Source organism: Drosophila melanogaster, chromosome 2L, assembly GCF_000001215.4.
Source record: "Drosophila melanogaster chromosome 2L".
Lineage (NCBI taxonomy): Eukaryota > Metazoa > Arthropoda > Insecta > Diptera > Drosophilidae > Drosophila > Drosophila melanogaster.
Window position 1 is genome coordinate 7,223,157 of NT_033779.5, and position 26,901 is coordinate 7,250,057.

A 26,901-nucleotide genomic window follows, 5' to 3' on the forward strand; every position below is an offset into this window, starting at 1 on the left:
AATTTGGTTAAAAAAAGTTTATGTTAACCCATAAGTAAAAAAAAGTTTGAACTCTTTGAGAAAAAAAAATTTTAAATAAACTAATAAACGCTATAAAATAATATTTTCATGTTTTACACTTCTCCCCAATCTTTTGCCTTAAAAATCTGAAATTTGAAAAATACAACTTTTCTGAGTCCAAAATATGTAACTTTATTTTATACATTTATTTCAACAAATTCCTTTACTGTGGATTGTATACGATTGGTTTCCGAGTAGTCGCATGATATGTTGCCAGACAATTAGTTTGTGCCAAATCGCACAAATGGGGTATATATAAGCATATATATATATATATATATATATATATATATATACGCAAAAGGGACGGTAGGTGATGGTACATATACATCATAAGTATTAGGACTGATTATAGACACGTAATTGATTTACAGGTACACAGATATACGATAAAATGAATTAAATCATTGACTCAAACGGATGTTTCTGTTGGTGTAAGATATCCACGCCACAATTGCTTCGACGTATTAAATTTTGGGTTCTGCAATAACGAAATTCGAAATTAATAATCGTGTTCTATGGGTGGAAAGTACCAGGTATAATCTAGAATGGGTTCATCTATTTATTTACACATTTACTATATGGGGCTGAGAATGCACATACAGACACATCAAACACGATGCTAATGGAGCTTTGATGGTCTGATGGAAAAAGAGTTTGAAGATGATCAGAAATGTTTTTAAGTTTGTGAATTTTTTAAGATTCGTAAGAAGGGTTAATCCACAAACTCTGATTCTCAGTATGTTCAGTATGATTTTCTGATTTAATGGGAAGACAAGCAGAACTCGATCATGTGCTAGAAATGAATGATCAGAGATATAGATTTTGGGAGCAGAGGTGCCACACTCAAGACTCACAACTATGCACAAAATACACTGAAAACGAACGATGCATACCAAAAGTAACGAAATGAAAGATACATTTTTGTTTAAGCAGTTTGCTTGTGGCTAGTTAATGGTTTGCCACATTTATTCAATATTTATAGCTGTCTATATGTTATTATATTTATATATAATTTTTTGGTGTTTCAGATAGGATGCGAGTGTCTTTGTGTTAAACTTAGTGTGAGCCATAAAATATAGTACAATTGTTTACAGCTTTGTCTTGGCTAGACTAAATGATACACACCTTACATAACCCATTCCCAGGATATACCCAATCAGATCACAGTTCGTTAAAAAAAACCCCGTGTAACGCACAATTCGCTTTAGCTAACCAAGTCAAAGTGGGAAAATACGTTAGGAAAGTTGGACAAACATCGGACCACCGATGGTTTACTGTTTGGCTTTCCGATCTTCGCATCCTGATCTGTGGAATTGACTCGATAAAATTCGTTTCAAAAGTGTATATTTCGAATGCTTTTCACGTCTACGGAATATCGTATTTTTTTTTACCATATATGTAGTTAATACTTGTATATCTTGTACCTGAGCCCCAAATCAAAGATTTACCCCGCTACTGGCACAGTTAAAAATCGTTACCAAAAATCGATCCCTGGGCTAACTACTGCGTTAAATGTTTAGTAAATAGAGATTATGATACGGCTGTGGATGACCAACTGGATATACATAGATGTGTCTTTGTGGGTTCTTTGTGCGTTTTTCGCTCTAAAATCCATATGTATCTCGGGTTCTTTAGACGGGTGTTATGTTGGCCGGACTAATCTGACTGTTGTTTGAGCAGGATCCATCCAATTTGGCAGCCTCCTTGCAATTGTTGATCTGTTGTTGTTGCTGCTGCTGATTGCCCGCCGGATGTGCCGGACTATTGGTCGGAGCTTCACTGTACTCATCCGCCTCGTGCATGGGCGAAAGGCGTGGCGAGAGGGTGGCGCTCGAGGGGGCACTGCAGAGAGGGGGAGGCACGGGGGGAATGCGAAGACGAGCATGAATGATTTAATAGTCGATATGCTCCAAAATAAGATTAGCTATAATCTGCCATATTTTTTGCTCATAATAAATAATAAGAAATCAAAACGTTACTTGCTTAAAAAATGCTGATACCAGCAATTACCTAACTCTTATGACAGATATATGTAAACCTTTATCTTATATGATTAAGTTATTTTCTTTTAACTAACTTGGAAACTTTTTTAATAGTAACTACTAAACTATTTTTTTCCTGTTTTTAATTGGTAGAATTATAGAATAATTTATGTGTATGAAGTACTTCAAGCTTCTTTTTACTTTCAAACATTATATATATTAATGTTTAACTATAATTTTGTTTTCCTGTAAATAGTATCTCTTGCTCTATAAATGCGTGTGGAAAAATAGAAGCAAATTATTTACAAGAAGGCGAGCAAAAGAACTTAGCAGCTCATGAGGGGAAAAGTGTGGGATCTGATTCGATCTCTGGCTCTGGATAGGACCCCATTGGGAACACTTACTGGTTGCCATTGATCTGGCGGACTTTAAGGGTGACTGGTATGATCAGTTGCTCCGAGATGCCGTTGCCATCCTTGTTGATCTGCTGCCAGACTGCGGTGCGATTGACAGCCTCCTGGGGAATGTTCACTGTGGGTCCCTTGGTGCCGGTTTTGTTCCCGGAGAGCGGAATGTGAATGGTCGTGGGACCCGACTTATCGGCATTGTAGTTGGCCCCCGCCCCAGATCCTGGGGGGTGCTGATGATGATTGTCCTTCAATATAAAATTGGCATATTTGCATAGTTTTGGGAGCAAAAACTTCACTCGGGAAGTGGAGCAAAGGGTGAATAGGAGAGAAAGTATAGGAAATCTGACCTAAAGTTGCACAAGTGAAAGGCGAAGTAGAAAGAGATCTCAGAATAAAAGCGTGAGGGTTCTAGGTCTAAATCAATGATGATCTGGTGTCAAAGCCAATTCGGTGGAGTGTGTTCAATTTTGCATATATGCCAAATTTTGTTTTGTTTTATTTTCATAGGTTTAGTTTTTTTTTTTTTGTGTGTGTTGAATTTTGGATTTTTACATCAATTTTTTGCTACAATTACGCGTGGGCTCATGTCGATGGTTAGTTACTGAAACTCTCGACCCGATGACTATAAAATAACATAACAGGTTCCATTTAATACATTTAGGTACTTGTTGTACGGTGTAAACGATTGACTAATTATGACTTAGGCTAGAATTTCATTTACATTTATAAATATCATATTTGTGTAGGTATATATAGTATACGAGTAGTTATAGAGTAGGTTCGGATAGATAACACATTTTGCACTACGAGTAACAACATAATTTCTTGTTTTTTTTTTTTTTTTGATTTTGTAAGTTTGGCATTTACAGGTGGTTTAAAAGCGATTTTCTTTAGCATAGAATCAAAAAGAAGTTAAATCAAATCGTACATATAAAAACAAAATGCAAAGTAGCTGCATGCCATTATTATTAATGGGTAGGGGGGAAAAACATTTACAAAATACTGTTAAAGACATGATAAAAACGTATATAACAGGGAATAATGCATACGTATGGATAGATAACTAGTTCAATAAAATGTATCAAGGCCGACAAAATGCAAATTATTAAAAAAATCTATAAATAATTGAGTTTATCGTTGGTTTTGTGCCGTGGACTGGGCAGCACTGCAAACGCAAATGAAATGGGCAGCACTGGTCCGTGGGATTTTCATTTCTCTTTTGTTTGGGCTGCGTTGTGTTGGTGTTGGTGTGTTTGTGGTTGTGTTCAATGGTTGGTTGGTGTGCTTGTCTAGGTGTGTGCTTCTACTTTTTGAGCAGACTACTCTGTGCCTCGAACTCCTTCTCATTTGCATTTGAGGTGGTGCAAGTGATGAGTCCAGCGCCAACGGCACCACCAGACCCAACGATTCCATCATCAAGGCCCGGCGGCTTGGTCACCACCCTGCTCCGGCTGCCTTTTCCCCAGGGGAAAATGCGCGCCAATAAGCCCACCTCAGCGTCCAGTTTATGCAGATCATCCGCCGCCGCACGCTTCGTCATCTCCGGCATTATGTCGTCCAGGATCTTCAGCTCGCGCCGAGTGAACACCAGATCCAGGGCCTTTCTGATGCCAATCATCACCACCAACATCAGGGGAAACAGAATGGATGTCTGTGAGAAGGACTTGATCAGCCAGAGAATTATGAGGCAGGCCAGCTGGATCATGGTGAACAGGTGGACGCGTTTAATGGGAACCTGTAATATAAACCATTGGGTACAGTTATTAAGTGTTATCAATGTTATGCTCCTTAATTACAATAAACCTATGTTAAAAGAATTATTCATCTTTGTTACTTTGAGCTACAAAAAGATATACTATATTATATTATATACTATACTATCTATAGAAAGGGATACGAATTTTTTTACGCATATTTAGAAACATTATATGAAAAAGATATAATGATAAGGCTGTAACAACACAAGTCTAATACTTATTGTTCTATGCGTAACACAAAATGCGTTAATCAGTACATCCGGCGGAAGTGTAATTCTTATTTAATTCGATAAAGCTGTTCTCAGAGCCGTGGATGTTAATGCAAAAAGAACTGAATCGTTTTCCTCAGTCTTATTTAAGTTCTGTTGTGTAAAACTTCTAATTTGTGGACGAAATGCAACAAATCCTTATTGTTCTACTCGGGATAGTTCTACAAACTGTAGATGTAGCAACTTTAAAAGTGAGTAAATAGAGGGATTTTATATTAGTTCTTCTAAGTCATTATTTATTTTAGATTTCTATGTGCAATCAAAATGGATCCCCTAATTTGGAAAGCCGACTGAACGCATTTGGTGACATTCTGAATGAAAAATTGGGAAGCTTTGAACAGCAAGTGAAGCAATTGGAAATCCAGCAAAACACATTTTTTGAAACTTTAAATGCGAGATTGAAAAATCAACCTATACAGAAATCAACAGGTCAAAACGAAGGTGTGCAGTCTTTGGAAAAGAGTACGAAGGATTGGAATTTAAGCCCATCATACACTAAAGTGGTGGATCGAATAGAAGCTTATGAAAGTACTACGGATAGAAAAACTTTTGTAACCAAAAAGCCTGTCGAACATCATGTGAATTTTTATATTTTAAAGTTTATAAATACGTCTGTGACGAGATTGAAACCACTTAACAAGGAATGTACTATTGAAAGTACTAATAAAGGTGCTACTAAAAGTACTAATAAAAGTACTACTGATAATACTACTGAAAGTGTTATTGAAAGTACTACTGAAAGTACATCTACCATCAAATCAACAAATGCAACTGAAGAACCATCGGAGTTTGATGGTAGCTCTCCACAGGATTTTATGATTAATTATATGTTAAAGGAATATAAAGACAGCGAATCTGCTGTCCTACATTCCTACATTAATAAGTTAATGGATAATTATAGAAAGTGGGTGAAATTAGGAGTTAAATAGAAGATAAGAATCTGGGTTATACGATGGCCCCAATGAGGATATCAGGGTCTTACCCGATACCCTTAATAAATAGCCAACAAAGTGTTGATACTAAACTAAATGCCTGTTGTTTTAATTGATTTATTCGACTCACCTGGCGCAGGAACATATAGTCTGGCTGGTACTTCGCCGGCATGAACATAATCAGTATGCGATCGAAGAACTGTAAGCCCTTGAGTGAGGCCACGCCCATATACAGAAAGACACCGAAAAGAACCGGCATAGGAATGTTACCGAGCAGCGGGGTCAACAGCACGGAGACGCCGATGGTCAGGAAGATCAAGATGTGGGTCACCCGCTGCTCGCGCACTCCCAGGAACTGTGGCTTCTCACCAGGGGCCGAGCACTCCGACTCCAGTTTCAGCGAGTTCACGTGGTTGATGCTCAGCACGGTGGCGGCCACGAACCTGAGGATTTCAAAAGCAAAAGTATTATATCGAATATTCGACCTTAGTCAATAGTCAATATGGAACATAGAGAAAACACTCACCAAGGCAGACCCATCATGCTGCAGATGGCAATCAGAATGGAGAGAATGAACAGATCCAGATGGTAGCCACATCCCTTCTTCAGTTTGTTCTCCTTTCGGTTCACAATAACGGCCGTGATCTGCTGGTCCATGAAGATCAGGATGGTTCCGAGAAGGGCAGGGAATACGGCAATGATCGCCGACCACCAGGGATTCTTCTCGACGAACGGCGGGATGAGCCAGCCTCTGGTGCTTAGCGTGGGCTTCAGCTCGTTGGGTACCTCCAGTTTCTGGGTGGGAACTCCCAGCGAATAGTCGAAGAAACTCATGGCGAAAATCGCGATGAGAACGGAGAAATCGCTGATATACTGGCGGACAATCGATGGGAAGAATAGGGCGTTTTTGAACTCCTTCAGCACGGTGGAGATGAGGAAGGTGCCGGCGCAGAGGACCACCGACATGAGGAAAACGTTTTCGGTGGGCGGCGTTCCGCAATCTCCACCAACCAAGGTGCCATTGTAGGACTAGAAAATCCAAACATTATTATTTAGTCTTTAAAGCCTAAAAAGATTCCTTACCTCACAAGAATCCCAATTGTACTTGGCATAATCGATCACACTGGCATTGCTCCCAATTGGCGGTGTACAGACACAGTCGTATATGCCCTGATTGACCGGGAAGTTCTTTCCAATGACCATCACGTTCTCAATAGCCTTGTAGATGAAGATGAAAGCGATCAGGGTGGCGAAGTTCTCCTCGGTGAAGCGGGTGATGTAGCAGACGAGGGCACTGGCATCAATCGCGGTCAGGACGATGCAAATGCCGGCGACCCACATGCCGATCCAGAACCGGAAAGTCATATAGTCCCAGCCCATCTTCAGACAGAACTCGTAGATAATTGACTCAAAGACCAGGACTGGACCGGTGGACCCGAGAATTGTCAGCGGCTGACCCGAAAAGAAGCCATAGCCCATGCCACAAACGAAACCAGAGACCAAGGACTCCATCGCAGCCATGTGCTTGCCAGTGGCCTCCGCCAGGAGTCCTCCGAACGTGATGATCGGCGACAGGCAGGCGAAGTACAGAAAGATCCACGATGCCACGCACTGCATGGATAGGGCGTCCTTGTAATCGCTTATGTACCACGGCGCCTTCCTCTTGATGTCGTTGATGAGGCCTCCGAAAAGCCTTCCCGTCCTGGACAGTCCGTTCTCCTCGCGAAGACGCGCTTCCTCCTCCTCCTCGTCCACCTCCTCCTTGGGCAACTCTGGCGGCCGCTTCCTGACTTCCTGCGAGGGAATCGCCGCTGGTGGCTCAATTCGTATGGTTGGATCCCATTCTCCTGGCGGCAGTACGGTCACCGCATCGAGGAACTCATCCACTCCGGAGAGCAGATGATCCCGCTTGCGGGCACGGTACGCCACCTCGTGAAAGATCTCGTCGGACATCAGGGTGGCCATCGCGCGGCCAATCTCGTGGAAGTTGCTCTGACTGCCAGGCGGACCAAGCAGTATGAAGACGAATCTGTTAAAGAAGGGAAGGCATTAATATCTGCTATTTAAGCAATTATAGTCATTATTAAAAAGTTATTAATTGATTATATGACAGTGTCATAAAATGTGTTTATGACAATCGCAAGATCATAAAAGACTTCTTCTGTTTTCGTCAAATTTTCAAATAATAAATTTTTATTGGTATTATCAAATTTTAAGAAATGCTGAGTTCATTGGAAGTTTGTTATCGTCAATTTTAAAGATTATTGTTAACTAGCTTAAAATCGACTGAAAGCGATGGACTGTTTGCCTTGAACCTACCTTGTGGGCACTGGCACCTCGGTGAGATCGCCCAGGACGACCGCCTGGCTCAGACGGATGAAACAGGACAGGGTGCGCTCCAGGAAATCAACCTCGCCCACGAGAATGTTGCTGGCCTCCGCGCCCGGCGGTATCTTCCTCATGAAGTGGGTGTTGCCCTTGTGCTGCTGCTCGCTGAGTTCCGTTCCGCTTCCTGGCCTGGCCATCGACTGGTTACTGGGACTCTTGACCATGTCCTCTGTGATCGATGACAGGTTTTGTGCGGGTCGCGAGTGTTTAGAATTAGATTTTTTCTCTGCATTAGTCGCGTTTTTTTTCGTTCGGGACACGGGGTGCAGGTGTTTTGTTGGTGTCGTTTTTTACATATTTGCATATACAGTTTTTATTGGGATACGTGCGTTGATAGGTATTACAATAATAATTATAACAACAACAACATGTAGATCAACACGTTACAACGGAACAACATAAAAACATACGAAAAAAAAGAAGTGCAAAAAAGAGACATTGGATTAAATTCAGATTCGGCTAAGAGTGCTGAAAGAGACTTCAGATTGATTTAGATTCAGATACAGAATACAGATGAAGCATGCAAAGTATAATGGGAAATATTTATTTGAGAAACTATGTCAGGATGTGGTAAGCGTGCAGATGTGTGTGGATCCTTTTGCTTATATTATTTCGCTAACAGAACTATATTCGCTTTTCCAATTCTCCATGCAAATTTCGTCACTTTCGCATATCCTTTGCTCAATCAATCATATTTACATAACTGCGAACTACCAAACAAATATTCGATGTATTCTTTCCAGAATTATTTTAACAATTAACAGACACGAAAAATCAAACGGCAAACTAGAACAAAAACAATCACTTCTTCTTTGGGCTTGCTTGGTAATGGATTCTTGTAGTGATGTTCTTTACCGAGCGTTCTGTTGCTGGGTTTTCCACTGGGCACCGTTAGAAAACGCCCCATGGCGCCGGCAGCGGTACTCAGGTTTGAATTTCCATTGGATCCGGGCGGTCCCGGTTCGCTGGCCGTTAGGGAAATTGGCGTTGTGGCGCCCAAAATGCTCGCAGAGTGCTCTTCAACTGTAAATGCGGGTTGTTTTTCAAGTTATCATTATGTCGAGGGTATTCTCTGAGTAACTCGAACTTGTCAAGTTCTATTAAACTTCACTGGAAGTAAATATAGTTGTTTTTCCAAATGTTGCCAAAATTTCCCTTTTGAAAATTTAGCTTTCCCCACAAGCTGAGTAACGGGTACCTGTTTTTTATTTAACCATTTTTTATTGAAGTAACAATATTTTTTTACATTTTTCAAATCCCACCTGTCCGTCAAAGCATATTCATCGAACCTTCAAAAGCGTCTGCTTCATCCAGTAAATCTATATTGTCCCTGATAATAGTCGAATCCCTGATTTCGTTTAAATATTTTGGGTTCTCTACGATTTCTCTAAATAATTTCTGTAGATCGCTCTTCAATTTATAGAAAAAGTTAGTTAACTTTTTCTCTTCTTCGAGAGAACGACCGCTTTCAGTGTCGACAGTGTCCAAATATTCATAAGTCTCAATATGGCTGGGAGTAGTGCCATCAATTAAGTGATTTAGCTCATCCGCCATTGAAGAAAATTCTTTTAAATATTTATCTTGCAGAGCTCTCTCTACTCGTAGTTGGTTCTGAAGTTCCGATTTGTTAGTATTGGAAAACGAGGGTTCCATTTTTTTTGTTGGTGATGGTGACAGCACCTTGTTGTCTGGCAATTATATGAGCTTAGATATAACAATGGTCAGTTCATTCTGTGTTCATACGTACCAAGAATCTTATTTTGTTTAAAATCAGAAAAATCTTTTTTTATGTTAAGATCGAACTTCACTTCCCGCACTATATAAGTTTTCTGACTGTAGGGTCTATTTGGACTTGACACTTAACACAACTGCCTCTCCGTTCAAAATTTTCTCTTATTCGTAGAGTAAAAGGCATACTAGATTAGAAAGAAGCGTTTCCGAGCATATAAAGTATATATATATTTGATCAGGATCAATAGCCGAGTCGATCTGGCCCTGTCCGCCTGTCTGTCAGTCCGTATGAACGTCAAGAACTATAAAAGCTAGAAGGTTAAGATTAAGCATATAGATTCCAGAGACTTAGACCCAGCTCAAGTTTGTAGACCCATGTCCCCTCGCCCACTCTAACGCCCACAAACCGCCCTTTTTCTCATTATATTCTCCAATATCTATCGGTATGCCAGAAAAATGAATTTCGCGTTCTCACTTCCACCAGCTGCGTAACGGGTATCTGTTAGTCGGGGAATTCGACTATAGCATTCCCTCTTGTTCTATAGTAAAATTGATCGCAATATTTATAAACATTCAAGTAAGTACATTTTTACTCAGTGTATAAAAGTATTGGTATTTTAACTTATTATAAAAATGGGAAAGTTAAAATGAGAAATGAAAACGTATTTCAAAGAATGGGAAACAAATCAATGAAGAATTAGAGATATAACGAAGATTTTGAGAGTAAAATAGAGGGTTTTCATATTTTGGTTAGACTGTTTGCTTAAATATAAAGATAAATTGCTAAATTGTTTGGGTAGACAGCACAACAAATTGGATATTTCATCATAGTAAGGACTAACGAACTTTTGAAGGTTTAAGTTGCATATATAGTGAGTAGAATAGGAGTAGAGAAAATACAAGAGTCTATGGCAAGAGATAATCATCGAAAAACACAGCGTGCTCTTGATAGGTACGGCAAAGTACAGTGAATATCATTGAAGGGCTATTACTTGGTATTGCTTGTGACTGCGGTCGTCCTTGATTCTGAGCATGATTCTGTGCCTGATGTTGGGGCGATGCCCCAGCATGGAACCAGGTGGTGACCCCGATGGCCCCCAGATGCGTTGAAGTGTCAGCTTATTGGGTAAACGAATAACGCGAGTTTATTTCATGATTCTTTAGCGTCTTCCGCAATTCAATTGCTAATGGATATGAGTGATTTATGAGTGAGCAAATGTGGGTTTTTTTTTTCAAAAAAATTTACAAGATTCCTAATAAGGTTTTGGAGCTTTTGACTATTTCAACCTGATTATTTACCACTTAAAGTCAAAATGTAAATTGTAAACCCTTTGTCGGTTCTACGAGCTTCTAAGTTTTCAAGTATCCGTAGTTTAAAGTTTACTTAGCACACCTACATTTGATTGATTCTGAGTGCTTTTTGTTAAGTGCAAGGCAACTAAAAATTATTTCAACTTGGCTTCTCAGCTGTACAGAGATTGCATAAGGTAGAGTGGTGACAGGATTTTGCTATACCTGTGGGAACAGCGAGATAACAACCACGCTGATCCTTACTCGACACATAGAGGGGTGTCTGGTCCGGTCTGGTTCCGGTCAGATCCAGGCCAGCTGCTGAGCCATGCAGTGAGTGCAGTGGAGTGCTCTTGCCCAGGTCTGAGAGTTGTTAGTATTGTTTCGTATCGGATCGGATGAGAGTTTTAGACACAATTCACAAAATGATCCTAAATGAGTTCTGAACTGATTGATGGCGTTGAGCTCGCAGATGGATCATAGATTCACACCAAACGAACGAGATGAGCTTAGAGTTACCTAGCGATCGTGAACACCCCCATACTCACTTTTTGATGACGAGTGATTGCGCATATCGGCCAGGGATCGAATAATTGGCAGTCGCGTCTTTTTGGCATACTCGTGCTGATGCCGATGTCGTCGCAGGAGCGCGTCCTTGACCTTATCCTTTACACCGGGCGGCAATGTTCCCGCACTGACCATGTGATCGCACACGAGATCGGCCATCACCTCCAGATTTTGGGCCTCCATGTCCAGCATCACGCTGCCATTGACCAGCAGGCGACGCAGCTCGAACAGGGAGTGCAGGGAGAGCGTGGCCACGTGCGGCTTCGACCATCGATTGCCACCCTCCTCCACATCCTCCTCGAATTTGATCCATCGCGCTGTCTCCTTCCACTCGATCTCGTCGCCCTCCTTGACCAGCATCCCCATTTCCGAAAACAGGGGATGCGATACGTGTGTGCCATCGTCCACATCCTCGCCAAGTATGAATTGAACTCGCTGTGCCGGCGGAGTCACTATAAGTTCAAGGATACTTTATGAGAAACAGAAGGTCTATACATGGATAAAAAATAATGCAAGATATCTAAATATATCGAAAGCATAAAATGATCAACTAAACTACAAAATAAAATAAACATTTACAACATTTAATTTATGTGCAGCCTTTTCTTCCTGTGCAAACCTTTATGAGCTTAATCAATATTTATGACTTGGGAGCAACATCATCCTACCACTGCCACCCCGTTTATAACAATGATTGCACCGCATCCTTGGGCTTCCGGCGAATGCGTACTAAAGTTAATTGGCGAAAATAATTTGGCCCTGATCTGGGAATGCTGGGAATTGGTCCCTGACCGTTGTCCACCATATGTCCTGTTTAGACCCATTTGAGTTTGTTGCTGTTTATGTTGGGTTTGCGTGATATTGTTTTGAGTGCTACTAAGGATGTTTACGGTATGTATAGACGTTTTGCAATGAATTTAACTGCCTACAAAACACTAAAGAAGGAATTTGTTACGATCTAAATTGGGTTATATGACGTATAGAGCTTAAATTTGCTAAAAAATTAATTGATGAAGATGGAGAATGTTGCTTACTACGATTATAGTAGTATGTAGTTACAATAAAACAAATGTTGGGATAGGTTTATGCAAGGATATATGAATAGCAATAACGCAAGTATTAAGCAGAATAATCGTGGAAATAGGCGCATTAATATATAACTTTTTAAACTAAATCCTACTAATGAAAGCATTGTGATTGCTTTTGTTTGCAAAAAAAAAAAAAGAAACGCATTTGAAGTCCAAGTTCAAGAAGCTTCCTCTGCTTTCAGTCGACTGAAGGTTATTCGATTATCCTAATTCAATGTCACCCATTAGTGCGCAACCCCCCATTACAATCAGAACTTCTTGTTGGCGGTTAGCTGAAAGCCAATCATCTATCGTTTTGATTAGCCGTCTGACGAGCGAAATGTCTCAGAAGATGACTGTTATTTCAGAAATTCTCCTCGCACTTTAGGTTCCTATAATTTGCCTCGATTCTCGACCTCGCCAGAACTGATTGGCCACATTTACTGGCATTCCACACTGCGCAGCCACCACATTGCAATTATATCTGCACAGGGAAACCCGAGGCTGCAATAATGCGAGACACCTGACGCACCTGGTCGCTCCACTTCCTGTTGCTTCTCGCTGACGTTGTCCTTGCCCGCACCACCGCCCACACTTCCGGATCCGCCGATGGAGCCGCCTCCACCTCCGCCACCGCCACCACCTCCGGGGCCACTGTGGTGATGCTTGCGGCGGCGCTGCGAGTGGCGTCGTCCTCCTGGCACATGGACGCCCACATAAACGGTGTGGGCCCGATGTCCTGCAGGAAAAATGCGGGTAAAATTTCAGCTGGATTCGGTTGGGGAGGGTCCAATTGATGTTGGTCCAAATTGAGTGCGACGTTGTTTACTAATTGCAATTGAGTTACATAATTCTATTCGCTTAAAGTGCTTTATATTCGTTTCAATTTGTGCTATTACTTGCCACATTGAATGTGTTCCTGAAATTTCTTTCTTTCTTCTCGTTTTCAATTAAATTCTAAATGTATTTCTTTTCTGAAGGACGCTGCAATATAATTTCATCTAGACAAACAATAGATGTAACTTTTGTAGTTTGCTTTTGAAACCTCTGAACGTTCAGAAACACACTCAATGGCATTTTATTAAAACGTATTTGGGCCCGACATCATTTTCAATCTAACAATCAGCAGCTCAGAGTTCAGCTTAAATTTAGTTTACTCTAGTGATAAGATTCGTCCATAACTTTTGTCTGCCATCAGACAATCACGTATACGCAACGTTGAATCATCTACGAACCCAAATCCAATTTAATCTTAGATGCAGTGCCGTCTTAATCAAATTCCCGGCTTTGTTCGTTGTTTTTTGAGTGACTACAAATAAATTTATGTTAATTACTATTTCCCTGAATTTTGATGTCCGCTTTGAAGGAGAGACCTAGTCTATATTTTCAAAGCCTTTGTTGAACTTGCGCTCTGTCAGTTGACTAATTGTGATATCATCTGCCAAGTAGTAGTAGTAGTAGTTTTTCATAAATTTAAATTAATTATACAGAGCACATCTTTTAATTTGTTTCCACTTTCGCCGAGTCACGCGATTAGGTCTCATAAGCATTGAAATTGTGGGCGTTGCAATTAGGGACACAAAAGTTGGTTGGTAAATGCACTTTTATTATACAGTATATAATAAATTATTCCTAGATGTTGTTTTGCCTTTAAAATGTACAATTAATTAAGCGTAAAGATGTTATTTTCAGTGATGTAAGCACATAGAAGACCACAACCGGAAGATATGTAAGATGAGACTTAAATTAATTATTTAAACGCACAGCTTAATTTGTATGACCCCCATATACAGTTTAAATTTCTAGTTAAATCTGGTTTTTCATATCTTTGATTTCTATGAAGAATTTATAGTCCATTTCGGTATTAATTTTGGTTACGCGCCTAAAGTTGTCAACCTGCAATTAACACAACGCAAATTTCTTGTTTGTCTATCGACTTGTCACTTGGCTGGTTTTACAAGTCAACTTTAATTTTGGTACATTCGTGGAGTGAACTTTTATATATTCATGTTTTTTCTATCACTTTTCGGTAAGCATTAAAAAATGGGGCTTTAAAAAGTGAAGCTCGACTCACCCTCGAAATCATTCTCTGTAAATTGTTGCGTAAAATCCTCGCCGCCAGTGCGCGGATCCTTCGGCGCCTCGTCATCGCCGCTGGAGGAGTTCATGGTCCAAGGTCTGAAAAGAAGAGTGGCATTTAATATATATATTTTTTTTTGTCGAGATAATTAAGCAGTGGAAAGGGGTGATGAACAAACATTTATAATGCCTGTGCGCTCTTATAAAACTGGTTGAGTAAGCCCTTATTCCAGCTTTGCATCAGCTTCTTATCGCTCTTATTTGAACCTTCATTACGACTACCTCAGCTAAATCAACCTCAGTTTCAGTGGTAGGCCTAGAAAATATTAACTCATGCCTGAGTTGCAATTCAAAATGCGTTGTCAATCGCCTAATTGAAATGCGCGTTTGCTAGAGAATCAGATACACCCACACAAACCGCTCAGCCAACGTAGAAAAATTGACATAAATTAAGGGAAATCGAGAGTGATACAAATGGTGAAAAGAGTATACTCTATATTATCATTTAAATTATAGAGTAGATTTTATAAAGGGTAAAAGGGTACACTGCCTAGTATTGCAGTTCGCTAGAATTTTAAAGATGATTAATGATTAATAAAATTAGTAAACATGGCTATCAAGAAGTTAAGAACGCGCTTATAATAAAGTTAAATAGTTATTTGAACGGCTTTAACATAAGAAAATAGTGACGAAATGTCAATCATTTCAATTCGAATGTCAATAATAAATATACTGATTGCCACAGTTGCCGTGACACTCATGGAAAAAATTGCCATCTACAGCTCGAGAATTTTTAACTGCAATTCCCAGTTGGTGAATTGCTCGTCTGCTGATGGGTTTTAATTTCATGCAAATTTTGAATTTAAATGGACTTTAAACAGTGAGTTGTTTTCACTTTTAATATGTTTTCCGTTCTCCGCTCTATTCGCTTTCATATCGCTTTCATAAATAATAGAAAACTTTAATTTTAAAACTGTCGTATAAATATTTCGAGTATTAACAACATTTAGCCAATGTTTATTGCAAATAAATTCATTATTAGTTATTGTTATTGCTCGTTTGCATTTGTGTCTACTTTGCTTCTTGATGAAAATATCTTTTAATAAGAAAATGAATATGGTATTGTCAATTTCTTCAAATTCTAAGGTGTGACTAAAGAGCTGACTACAGAACATGTTTAGTGAAAATATATTGAGATACGTGAATTCCATTAGTTATTATAAACCTTTTTGCAAAAGATGATAAAGTATAAGATTTATAGACCTTTAGAGTTTTATTTTAATGCTTGAAAATTACAGGGACATACCTAACAATTTCCAAGAGCAGCCATCAATTAAAAACTTAATATATTGTATGTATGTGTACAAACTATTTATAAAATATATGGGACGGAATGAATACAATATAGTTTTAATATGTATCAAAAGCAAAGACATTTCTTTTGTTGTTTGCACGAGCCGGGTAATTTTAGTTATTTCCAAGATTGTGGTGGAAAATTTGCATTGCATAAAGGTTTATTTCTATATAGCCTATCATCTTGAGTCGTTGTCGCCGCTCGTTTTCTTATCAGCCAGTGAAATGTATAATCTATATGGTACTTAAATATATAGACACCACAAAGTGACAGCCCAGAGGACGGACATCCCAGCCTGTCTGCCAATTGCCGGTCTAAACTGGGTCTGGCCAGGGTTTACTGAATATGGTATATACCCATCTACCCACTCGATTTCATGCATTTCGATGGGCTTATCAACACCTGAGTCACAACAACAAACAATAATTTGGGGCCTGATATTAACTTAATAGCCAATGTTGTATTCTGTGTCAACAACACCACGAATTGCCAGACAATTTGCACTTGACTTTGTTTAATTAGGCGGTCGTTCGGCGTTAAATCAAATAAACGGGGTGGACTGCAGCCGAAAACCCAAAATTCTCGTAGACGTGAAGGCTTATCTGGTTGATAGAGCAGGTTCTGTTGTTTATTTCATTAATAAATTTACAGGCGAAGTACTGTGGAACTGGCGAATTTATAATTTATAGCTGCAGAATTTTGAAATGCCCAATGCTTGACTATGTCTAGAAAGCTGTTCAAGTCTCTATTGATGAGTAACAAATTTGCTTAAATCTTTTAAAAGCTGTTTTTAAGGACAATATCACAAAGACAGAGGTACGAGATTTAACTAAAATAGTTTTCATTGGTACAGAGCAAATCCATTTTATATATTTTTTCTATTATTTTTAATATACACTTATATTAAGAGTTAGAGTCTTTAATCGGTCGACCTTGCGCCCCTTTTTTTTGGTGTCCTTGGGCGGTGAAGATAAACCCACAAGAATAACAACTTGTAAAGCGCTTATTCGAAAGTCGATTGATAAGCCTGGCTGAAAAGTGCGAATCAAACTTTGGACTTTTGGTTTCTTTCATTCTGTTTTTTCCTGCGACACTATTCAACAATCAACGCTGATGAATCACACCGTCCTACTTACAATTCGATGTACTCATTCTTTTCGGCCATCACCTTATCGCCACAAAATAGCGATCGAAGAACTGGAGTTATATTTTTTTTTTTTTGCCCGTTTGCACGAAAATTTCACACACGCACCTCGCGATTATCAGCCGAAAAAGCAAATTGATAGCGTAAAAATAGTGTGGACACAATAAAAAGCGAACGTGTTGTTCCGTTTTATTATTGGATTTTAATCGTTTGGATTTTCGGATCGCTAGAATTTGTACTTTTCGAATTCGGTTGAAAAACGCGATCCGACGACTCGACTGCGAGTCCCGGCGATTGCAGACTAACTAACTTTGCCGATCTTTAAACTGAAGCACTCGCTTAACCCTCTGCTGCCGATTATGCCGATTCTGCCAGCGTCGCAGTCGAGGAATTAAACAGAGAGAGAGATAGCGATAGAGAGACACTTGTGTAGCCGCACAAAATGTGTTTTTAAACGCCAATTTTGCCTACTTAACTTTATCGATAGTTTCGCCTTTAAATGGGCTTCCTTATCGCCGAGCTCTGTTATCAAAGGGGCTGGCGAAAAACTGTTTACTTTGTGGAAAGTGCATTTTAATGGTCCGTTACAAGATCGGGCAATATGGCATATATATTGGCAAATCCGGTTAGAACTGCTGGTCGCCCAAGTCGAATGTAGTATAGTATATATAGTACTTTTTTTTTGGCATTAACTAATATCAACAAGTGTTCAGTGTTTGATTTTTTTTTAGATACTCAGTTTCTGTTTTGTCATCTAATGAATATCCAAACACATTTTTCGTCTCCGCCTGTGTGAATGATATATGTATGTATTTTTATTATGTGTATAATTTTATCTTTTTTGTTATGGCTTTTCTCGATGACAAAAACAAACAACAACGAAATACCTTATATCGGTTAAAGCCCTTGAAAAAAAAACGAATGTGGGCCACTGGATGCCAACAAACCCAAAAATGTTTTGTGGAGAGCAAATATAGGAAGTAATTCCACTTGAAATATATTTGATAAGCAGTCGGACCACTTATTTATATGACTTGATTTTCTGTTAATACTTTAGGTATTGTATTTTCTGAATGTAGGTGTGCACAGTCTATATGTATGTGTTTTACTGTACTGCATATATTTTATAATACCCACCTAATATAGAATTTATTTCTTTATATTTCTAGCTAACACTAAAATGGAACCAATAAATATTTTGTATGAATATTTTTTATTGTTAAACGTAATCTTTGAAAAGAGAAAAATATTTAAATTCCTTTTAATAAATCTGTTTGTTTGGCTTTGGAATACGAGACACACCTCCACAACTTGATTCTCCGTAATTCCGAATATTTGGTATTCAAATTTATTCGGTGACCGAGCAAAGTAAACTGTTTTGGACAAAGCTCGAAATCAAAACAAATCTCGAAAAATACCAAGAAAAATAGTCAGCCGATATTAAGACGTCTTGCGTGGCAGCAAAACTAGAAATAATTTTAATTGATTTTGCAGTGACTTGTTGTGGATGCGGCTTTGGTTGACTGGTTTGTTGGTAGTGGTTTGGTTGTGTGGATTGTGGTAACAACTGCGCTGCAAGGCGAATCGTACCGGTTAGAACCGGTAAAAGGCAAACGGTTCAGGTTTCACTGACAGCCAGAGTAGAATGAGATGGAGCGATATTGGAGGAGAGATGTTTTTGATAAAAGGGGGTTTTTTAATATTTGTATCTTGTCTCAATTAGATTTAATCTTTTGTGAATCACCCATCTTAGCCTGACAAAATAAGTGTCGCAATGACGAAAACATCCCGAATAATTTATTTATTTTTTTATTTGAATGCGAATTCCGCCGAATTCAGTTGGCTGAAACTGAGTCTGGTCGATTCGATTCGGATTTCATTGTTAATAAATCTATTTTCCCGCTTTAGCCATAATTAATAACAATTAGCGCGATAACTCAACCTAACTCTGAATGAATCCAGAATCAAAGGTGTGCTAATCAAGTTTACGTCGGTTGACAAGGCCAAAAATAACAGAAGTCCGATGAGATCAGCTTAAATTCAGATCAGACATCACGATTACGTTGATCTCTTTTACTTTGACGTCAATTTTGGGTACATGCTTTCATCTTATCTCATTGATTATGACGCACTTGAAAATAGCGAATTAATCATCGTCAACGGAACGTCATGGGCAAAGATGTGGTCCTATTTTTCAGGTATCCGTCTTATCGCAAACCACTCGAGTCACCCTGACAACGAAATGGTTTAATAAACGTAACTCTTGTTGATAAACTTCGATTTCCATCGACAACGAAAGCCAACCCTCACGTCACTTCAACCACTTGAAAACCCACTCTGTGCCAATTTTAATTGGCAACACACCTTATCGCCAGTCAATATTCTTGTCATATATAGTCTTATTTACTTGATGGTTTTATGATTAGACGAATTTTTGTTGACACCTTTCCGGCAAGATTTTTATGGTCCGTCAATGCGCTGTTATATATCGCTCTCTTGAAAACAATTTGAATTTAACACATTTAGTTTGTTAAACTTTTGCAGCTGTATGTTTGCTTTGTTCATTAGAGAAGTTTATGGCAGCAAAAAAAATTTCTTTTTTTTTTTTTTGATTTTGGTATGATTTTCTTGGCTCTGTGGCAGAAGAGTTATATATCCCTTTTATTCGGCTGGAATTTTAATTGTTATCTTTCTCTTGTTCCTATTTTTTAACATGACCTTTATCAGCTCATTCTTCAACCCCCAAAAACCGTCAACAAATCAAGGTCAACAGAGTTATAAATTCCTTCTGGCTGAAATATTGTTCTGTTCTGTGCTTAAGCCATGGGCACCATTCCTATCTTTGTGGGTGTTATAGACGCTTTTAGTGTGGTATCTTATTTTACAACCCCCCCAATTAGAACAAAGAATGGGTTTCTCAGATGGCCATGCGTCGTGTGAAAATGCTTTGGCTTTAGTTTGCTATTCGTCTGATGTCATTCTTGGCCATTTGATTCCGCTTTTATTGTCTTCTATGGACAAGTTGGATGTGTTGAAAAAGATGACTGCAAAGTGAGATATTGCAGTCAAACAAACATTGGATAAATACACAGGAGGAAAAAGTGGAATGGAATATAATAAAAGAAGGATGAAGACACATTACTGCTTATATTTGTGTCACTTGAACTTGAATCTTAAAGAAGAACTATGATATATTCAAAACCATTCCACTTGTATTTCAAATCTACAAAAGTTTTTCTTGCAGTGCGCAAAATGGTTTTCACAAACAAATACGAGTAGTGATATTTGCCAAAGAAATTTGCAATTAGTTGGGAAAATGTTAAATGCTGGATAAAGGCGCAAAGCAAAAGGGGCGGGACACAGGTGCGATTTGGGACCAGAGGCAACATGGCGTGTGACATTTTGAGAAACATCCGCTGCATGCGGAAGTGACACACATAACCGGGGTAGGGGTTGGGTTAAAAAAGGATTCGGAGGGTGCGGAAAATTGGGGCTTGGGGGTGAAATGGGAGCAATGTCCCCCAATGAAGCGAGAAAGAGGCAAGCAAAACAGAGAATCCTGAGCGGAAAATGGAAAAGCCAAAGAGTCAGCCGAAGAGTCGCAACTCCGGGAGTTCGAATTCTCTTCTAAGCTCTCACCGCCCTCTTTCTCCGCTTCTCTTTGTTGTTTGTTGTATGTATATTGTTTGCTTATCGAACGACTGCCTCGCTTATCACAACTGACAAAGAAAACACACAGGCACCACACACAATGGGGGAGCATCTTCCGCATATATGGCCTCCTACTTTTTTTTTTTTCAACCCAACACCCCTTCAATTTGCTATTCAACCCCGCGCTGCTTGCACTTGACATGTTGTTGACCCAGTCTCTAGAAAAAGACAGACAGACAACACAAGTCATCATCAACAAACCGCAACAAACAGAATAGAAAGTATCTATATCAGTTAGATACCAAAGTTCTACAGCCTTTGCTCTGTGATTTCGTGCTGAGTTCTACGATAATAAAACGAAAACAAACCGAAAAATTGGAATCAGCGGATTAATTTGTTTTTCAATTAGTGTAGCCATTAATTGTATAATTAACGGGCAATATTTAAAGAATTTATAAGCTAAGTACATTGTGCATATAATGAGAAAGAAAGTTAAGATACAAATCATTTTGACTCAGAATATTCCTCCTTCGCTAACAGCGACTTTTTCAGCGACTTAAGCACTACGACTATGTAGCGATTGCATATTTAGATAGCGGATTCTATCTATAGCTTTGAGATGTGCGTGTATGGAAATTGTCTATAGAACTGAAATTGCCTATGGGCATAACCAACCTCCATTGTCACTTAATTGGGGGCAGTAATACCGTCTTTAAGTTGATTTTCCTAGCTATTACAATCTGAACAGATCGTTAATATGGCTAGTGATTTCATTTGTGATATCTCCATTTTGCAGTTTTAATTTTTATAGCACAATATAAATAGCAGACATAAAATTCTTTACGATATAACTACATTTGTATTGAGTTATAATCTTTTGCCCTTTCATATTGTGATTGTTTAAAGGTTATTCAGAATATTAACACATTAAAACCTTGTCTTTGTAATTTGTGAGAAGTACAGTATAACTCTTTAATTATTATCAATAGTCCTGCAACATAGCAACCATTAACAAAGGTCTTTCTTCCTTTGTGAGCTCGAATTCATACGCCCTGTTGTCCGCCGTTCCTTTGAATATTTACTCAATTGCATTCTGATTCCGTCTAACCAAAGGATATGCCTCCCTGATTTACCTGCTGCTTTCAGTGGCTATCACTCTGGGCAATCGGCCATGTCCGTGGATGTGTTTCAGCTGCGCCTGCTGTGGCATCCTGAATCCTTGATTTCAGTTGTGATCTCCAACCTGGAAAGTACGCCCGAAAATCCTGTCAAATTGCTTTGTTTTCGTTTTTTTCGGGCGGTTGGGTGTGGTAAACAAAGACAAATTTAGACGGCACAGCGTGAAAGGGTTATTGACACCGAAAATCAAAACAGCAACCGAAACGATGGGGGATTTGTGGGAAGCCTTTTACTTGACTACTTAAAAATGTAACTTTCTGGCAGTACTCGTGATATGTATAGATTTTCAGGAATGTATTTTGGTGTATTTAAATTCTGTGAAATATTTTTCCGGAATTTTTGGAATATCCGTTACCGTTTGAGTCGCGCGGCAGACTAATCCGGCCGGCTGGTTTTCGAGAAGTTGAGAGCTCTGTGCCCGAGGTTTTTCCGCTGCATCTTCGGACTTTCCACTCTCTCGATTTTCCTCTCTAAGTCTCTCTTTTCGCTGCACTTTCCGGCCAAAGAGTGCACTCTCTTTCGGCCCGATTCGATTACTCTCCGGACTGCTTAACACGTTTGCGGCTTTTCTTGTTATTATCTTATTATGAGCACGTTGCATGTTTGATGATGGCGGGCTAAGACCGAAATCCAGATTCTGCGATGGGGTGGAAAATCAAGGGGAGGGAACTCGGCCATGTCAATTTAATTCTGTGGAAATTCACTTTCGACGCACTGAATCAAGTTAATGTGTAAAGGCTTTCCCTTTGACGGCACGGAGCGTAAACTACTGAACAGAAGAGTGCGGACTTATTTTGGTTTTTGCCAGACTGCAATTCAATTACTTTTGAACGGTGACAGGTTGATATTAAATTCCATTACCGTAATGTCAAGGTTTTTATGCTACAATTCTAACAATTTTTGAAAGGTCGTTAAACAAAATGCATTTCTAGGTAAAAGTACGAATAAGTTTATTTATCAAACTGAAAACGGATTCTTTAAATACATTGCATATTTTGTGCCAACGTTTAAAGCTTTATTTAATCCATCCTTTATGAAATTTGTGACAGTTTTACCGTGCCTAACGGATATGCAAAACTGTTACCATTTTGTTGCCAAACACGTGTATTATGTTTTTAAAAAGAAAGTGACATGAAAGAGGAAAATAGTGGGTGGGTGGTGCTGGTAAGGAAAACTGCGGTAAAAGGGAAAGAAGAGACTCGTGTCAAGTGTAAATGAAATTTCCAATTTTGCCGTGTGTGCAAAAATCAGCGAAATGTGGCAGTTGTTGTTGTCCGTATTGATTTTTTGTTCCCTGCTTATGTGGTTAAATAGTGTCATACGAGAGGAGGCTTTTGAAAAGGGGCTCGGGGAGGCGCAGCTTGTGGGTGAGGTCGCGATAAAAGTGTTGCGAAATGGATGTCAACAGACGAGCGTGAAACTTGCTCAGGATGCATGTTTCAGCACATTTCCAGCAAATATTTCTGAGATGATTTTAACTTCAGTTTTTGGGGATCAGAAAAGTTAACTTTAAAGATAATAAATTTATACATTAACATATTTAAAATATTCTTGTAGTTCTTGAGCTATCAAAGATACATTTCCGAGCAAGGTACAAGACTATAAATAGCGAAACAAGGTTATATCTGCAGCACGTTGTCTTCCATAGATGTAAAACAAAGATACTCAGACACACAATTCTCGAGTAGGCTTTTCAGTCCGATATTGTGTAAATATACCCAAGAATTTTGCCGCAAATACCGAGTTGACTGGAATGATGGATGAAAGCTGATGAAGTATTCCCTTCATTGCTTTATTGATGAGTGCTTTTTATGGACTTTCCCAACACTACCAGTCTAGAAAATTGTCATTTGCCCCTGGCTCCGTGCATTGAATCGGTACAAATTGATTGAGTTTCAATGAGGAGGGCAGGTGGCCTAAATGGGAAATGCAAATATTATTTGGATCGACATGCTTGACAATCCTTGGTGACATACGGCAATTCAATTGAACCTTATTTACATATTTATGTCGTCGGCAAACAAATGTAAATTGCATCGGCATATGGCAAAGTAAAGTACAGTCGAGTGCTTTCTCAACCCAGGTTGAAAATTAAAGACTATGTATAGGAGGCTTATATTAAAACCTTATTCTCATAAACGAATAGTAATGTTTTTAAATCTGAATACTTACTAATATTACTAATATTTTTCCTTTTTTTAAATACTGCTGAGTATAGTGCAGGATGTATTTTTCCCTGCTACATTTTTTATAGAACAACATCAAACAAGAACATTCGGTAGATCAATTTGCCCTTTTATTGTGGCCCAAAAGACTTATGCAGATTTACATGTTTTCCTTGGAAAAGTTTCCGAACGAGTTCTAGTTTCTGAAGGATAAGTTAACCCAACACTTAATTAGATTTGCTCAAACACATGGCGAGATGTTAATGGTTAATCCATCATGCTGCTAACAGCAAAAGTGTTATTAATCCGCCATAAAAAAAACCAGCCAAAGCAGGTATACCAAAATGTTTTGGTTATGTTAAGAAAGGTGTTCCCAACCTTTGCGACTTTGCTCCCTGGGATTTCCATATCCATTAGCCATCAGCAGGATGTACTTAAGGACACACGCAGTCACTTGACATACCTGCCCGCGTGTAATTGTACTCATTCCTGAGCTCAGTTTTAACAGGATATTCAGTATCCATTGCCACCCGAGAGCCACATATTCGTGCTAATTATAAGACTGGGGTTCGTTGGCTTAAGGAGGTTTACATCTTAAATGAATGGGCTTAGTAGTAGCCAGCATCTTGGGGGTCTCACTTTTCAATCGATTCCCGCGAAGGTTGGGCTACCGATATGCCAAGATAGAGATAGAAAGATAGGAACGAACTTGATGTGGGTACTGGCCATGAATGTATTCATCGATTATGTGACAACATTTGGGGCTTTTATTTAACGACAATGTTCTCTGGGCTTTCCTTTGCCCTTCGATTCCCTTTGTTTGTAATCTATTGAACATTCCTCGCTAGTTGTCGTTGAATTCGCTATTATGTAAAATAGTGGCACAAACGCCAGACAGGTGGGGATATAGAAAGAGGCCCAGCAAATTGTCATTAGCTCACATGTTTGGTTTGCCACTCGGTGGCAATACAACTTTGGCAGTGACTTGTTTGCTTAGTTGGCCGGCAAGAGTAGTTAAACAGAAGACTATATTATATTGAAGGGGTGTGCTCGATCTATCCGAGGTTTGCATAGTGGCTAATTTAATGGCTTTCGATTGTTCGGAATAATCCCTGAGTCACTTGCGAAGTTGTCAGCTTGCTTCTATTTGGCTCCAAAGGGGGGCGTTCTCTATTTGTTGATCAATATTTGAAGATAGCGCCGTTGAGGTATTATCAATCAATTCCATTCGTGGAAAGGGTATTATTATTTTTTCACACAAGGTAAATAGCGTTGAAGCCTAGAGAGTTTTGTTTATTTCTTAATTTTTGTTTGTAATTATTTTAAACTTTAATATTTTAATCAAATCCGATGCCGTTGCTAACATAAAAACCCACCTAAAGCGCTCCAAAATGCTGCATGTCCACTTTGGGGACCTACTGACCCGCTTTTTTCTTGGCACTTACTGTGCACAGTCTGGTCCAACAAAAGCTAATCAGAGCCAACAAACTATTTTCCCATAGTCCCCCTCCTCTTCATAGCGATCAAAATTTAAATTGGCTTTTTAAATCCTTTTAAGCCGAAGACTTTGGCAGATAAGCCTTAGGGATTCAGAGAAAATCTAAATCTAACTACTGTGGGGGGTGCCAAGAGTAGAGAACTTACCACACCGAAAGGATGGGAGCCAAGAAGGATGCAGAAGGTGGATGAGGAAGCCCTCGATGGGGGGCGTTACTTCGGCTCTGCCTACTGACCCAGTTACCGCTAGTAACTGTTACAGTTAAAGTTGAGAATACTGTTGTGACCTCTTAAATGCTCGTTAACGGTTATTTTCGAGTGTCGTTATCTTTAGGCGGGTTACTTTTTTGAAATAGATGGGTTCACATTGGCAGTGTTTGGTTGTGGAAATTTGCGGAGATTGATTGATTTATTTTTAAATTTCGTATCGATTTAATCGTGGCGTATTGCTCCTTAAAATAAGGGTAAAACAAGCTTTTCCTTTAAAGTAGGATTTATTTGTAGAGCTGAATATACGTATTTCGTATGGTTATTTATGTATTAAATGCACGTTTAGAGTGTTTAACAAATTTCACAATTTTTCGTTTTAGGTGGTTTAACAATTGATTTCCATATTTTTGGATTAATTGGCTTGGTTATGGTTTGACTTTAGGCTATCTTCTGTTTATTTCTATTTTTTTTTGGATTTTTCCGTTCTGCAGTTTTCGGCCGCAGAAAGTGCATGAAAAGCGAAGGAAAGCGAGAAAAACACGTCCGCACTGGGCGAATGGCCAGGAGAACCTGAAAATCAGTACCCACCAAGCGGGCGAATTTCGATTCACCCCCGCTCCACCGATACACTTTCGCTCTTGCCGCACTTTTCACACGCTCTCGCGGCACTTTCGCTCGCTCTCGCCGCGCTCTCTCTGAGCGCCGCCGCCTTTCATGTCCTGCCGTGTGACATTTACAATGTCAGCCTCCAATTGGGATACCAATTCGCCGCGTCTGAAGAGAGCATCGGGGAGGGAGACGCGGCAACTAATTTGTTTTTGCATTGTTTTTTCGCCGGGAAACTCCTGTGGGCCCCAAAAACGCTCTTTTGATTTGGCATTTTGTCGTGTTGGGCTTTTCCGACAGTCATATGTTAGCCACTCACCTACGATTCCGAGTGCAGGGCATTTAGGTTATGCAGGATTGGTATATACTTACTTTTTAATACACCTTGCTTAAAATAATTAAATAGAAGTAGGAAAATAATATTTTCGCGGCATTTTAATGTATTAGATCATAGTTGTTCAACTGGAATGGAACTGAAAAGGGTAAGGAAGCTAAATATTACCTACAAAAATAATATATGTTTTTTAATAATAACGAACGCACTAATCGCAATACTGTAT

At 39.2% G+C, this 26,901-nt stretch overlaps 3 protein-coding genes across 13 annotated transcripts, besides 1 other annotated feature; 1 reads left to right on the forward strand and 2 right to left on the reverse strand.

The window, feature by feature from the left end:
* Window positions 1-171: 171 nt before the first annotated feature.
* On the reverse strand, window positions 172-26,187 carry Ndae1 (Na[+]-driven anion exchanger 1). 10 transcript variants are annotated; one of them, NM_001273248.1, is made up of 11 exons: window positions 25,673-26,187; window positions 14,531-14,634; window positions 12,989-13,195; window positions 11,371-11,841; window positions 7,733-8,027; window positions 6,497-7,442; window positions 5,940-6,442; window positions 5,544-5,856; window positions 3,948-4,190; window positions 2,450-2,700; window positions 172-541 (listed from the first exon to the last, which is right to left on the reverse strand). In NM_001273248.1, exons 2-11 carry the CDS (start codon window positions 14,622-14,624, stop codon window positions 460-462), a joined length of 3,405 nt encoding a protein of 1,134 aa, NP_001260177.1. In that variant the 5' UTR covers window positions 14,625-14,634; window positions 25,673-26,187; the 3' UTR covers window positions 172-459. The 10 variants fall into 10 exon arrangements, with proteins under 10 accessions (NP_001260177.1, NP_001260183.1, NP_723263.2 ...); NM_164743.3 differs by lacking the exons at window positions 172-541; window positions 25,673-26,187 and adding exons at window positions 1,044-1,905; window positions 17,026-17,347; NM_001273254.1 differs by lacking the exons at window positions 2,450-2,700; window positions 12,989-13,195; window positions 25,673-26,187 and adding exons at window positions 8,657-8,824; window positions 17,026-17,347.
* CG43799 (uncharacterized protein) lies at window positions 4,578-5,485 on the forward strand. The gene is made up of 2 exons (NM_001273255.1): window positions 4,578-4,672; window positions 4,727-5,485. Exons 1-2 carry the CDS (start codon window positions 4,607-4,609, stop codon window positions 5,408-5,410), a joined length of 750 nt encoding a protein of 249 aa, NP_001260184.1. The 5' UTR covers window positions 4,578-4,606; the 3' UTR covers window positions 5,411-5,485.
* Window positions 9,009-9,657, reverse strand: CG43800 (uncharacterized protein). 2 transcript variants are annotated; one of them, NM_001273256.1, is made up of 2 exons: window positions 9,549-9,657; window positions 9,009-9,489 (listed from the first exon to the last, which is right to left on the reverse strand). In NM_001273256.1, exon 2 carries the CDS (start codon window positions 9,452-9,454, stop codon window positions 9,071-9,073), a length of 384 nt encoding a protein of 127 aa, NP_001260185.1. In that variant the 5' UTR covers window positions 9,455-9,489; window positions 9,549-9,657; the 3' UTR covers window positions 9,009-9,070. The 2 variants fall into 2 exon arrangements, with proteins under 2 accessions (NP_001260185.1, NP_001260186.1); NM_001273257.1 differs by having other exon boundaries at window positions 9,038-9,489; window positions 9,605-9,657.
* Window positions 9,725-10,068: a mobile genetic element.
* Window positions 26,188-26,901: the final 714 nt, after the last annotated feature.

Bases quoted from the DNA above. Each gene is read 5' to 3' on its own strand.
- CG43799 (NM_001273255.1), top strand. From the start codon at position 4,607: ATGCAACAAATCCTTATTGTTCTACTCGGGATAGTTCTACAAACTGTA. The intron at 4,673-4,726 runs GTGAGTAAATAG...TATTTATTTTAG, and splicing joins TAGATGTAGCAACTTTAAAA to ATTTCTATGTGCAATCAAAA.
- CG43800 (NM_001273256.1), bottom strand. From the start codon at position 9,454: ATGGAACCCTCGTTTTCCAATACTAACAAATCGGAACTTCAGAACCAA.
- Ndae1 (NM_164743.3), bottom strand. From the start codon at position 17,054: ATGGCCGAAAAGAATGAGTACATCGAATT. The intron at 8,028-11,370 runs GTGAGTATGGGG...CGACTAATGCAG, and splicing joins CAATCACTCGTCATCAAAAA to AGAAAAAATCTAATTCTAAA. The intron at 4,191-5,543 runs GTGAGTCGAATA...TTTATATTACAG, and splicing joins ACTATATGTTCCTGCGCCAG to GTTCCCATTAAACGCGTCCA.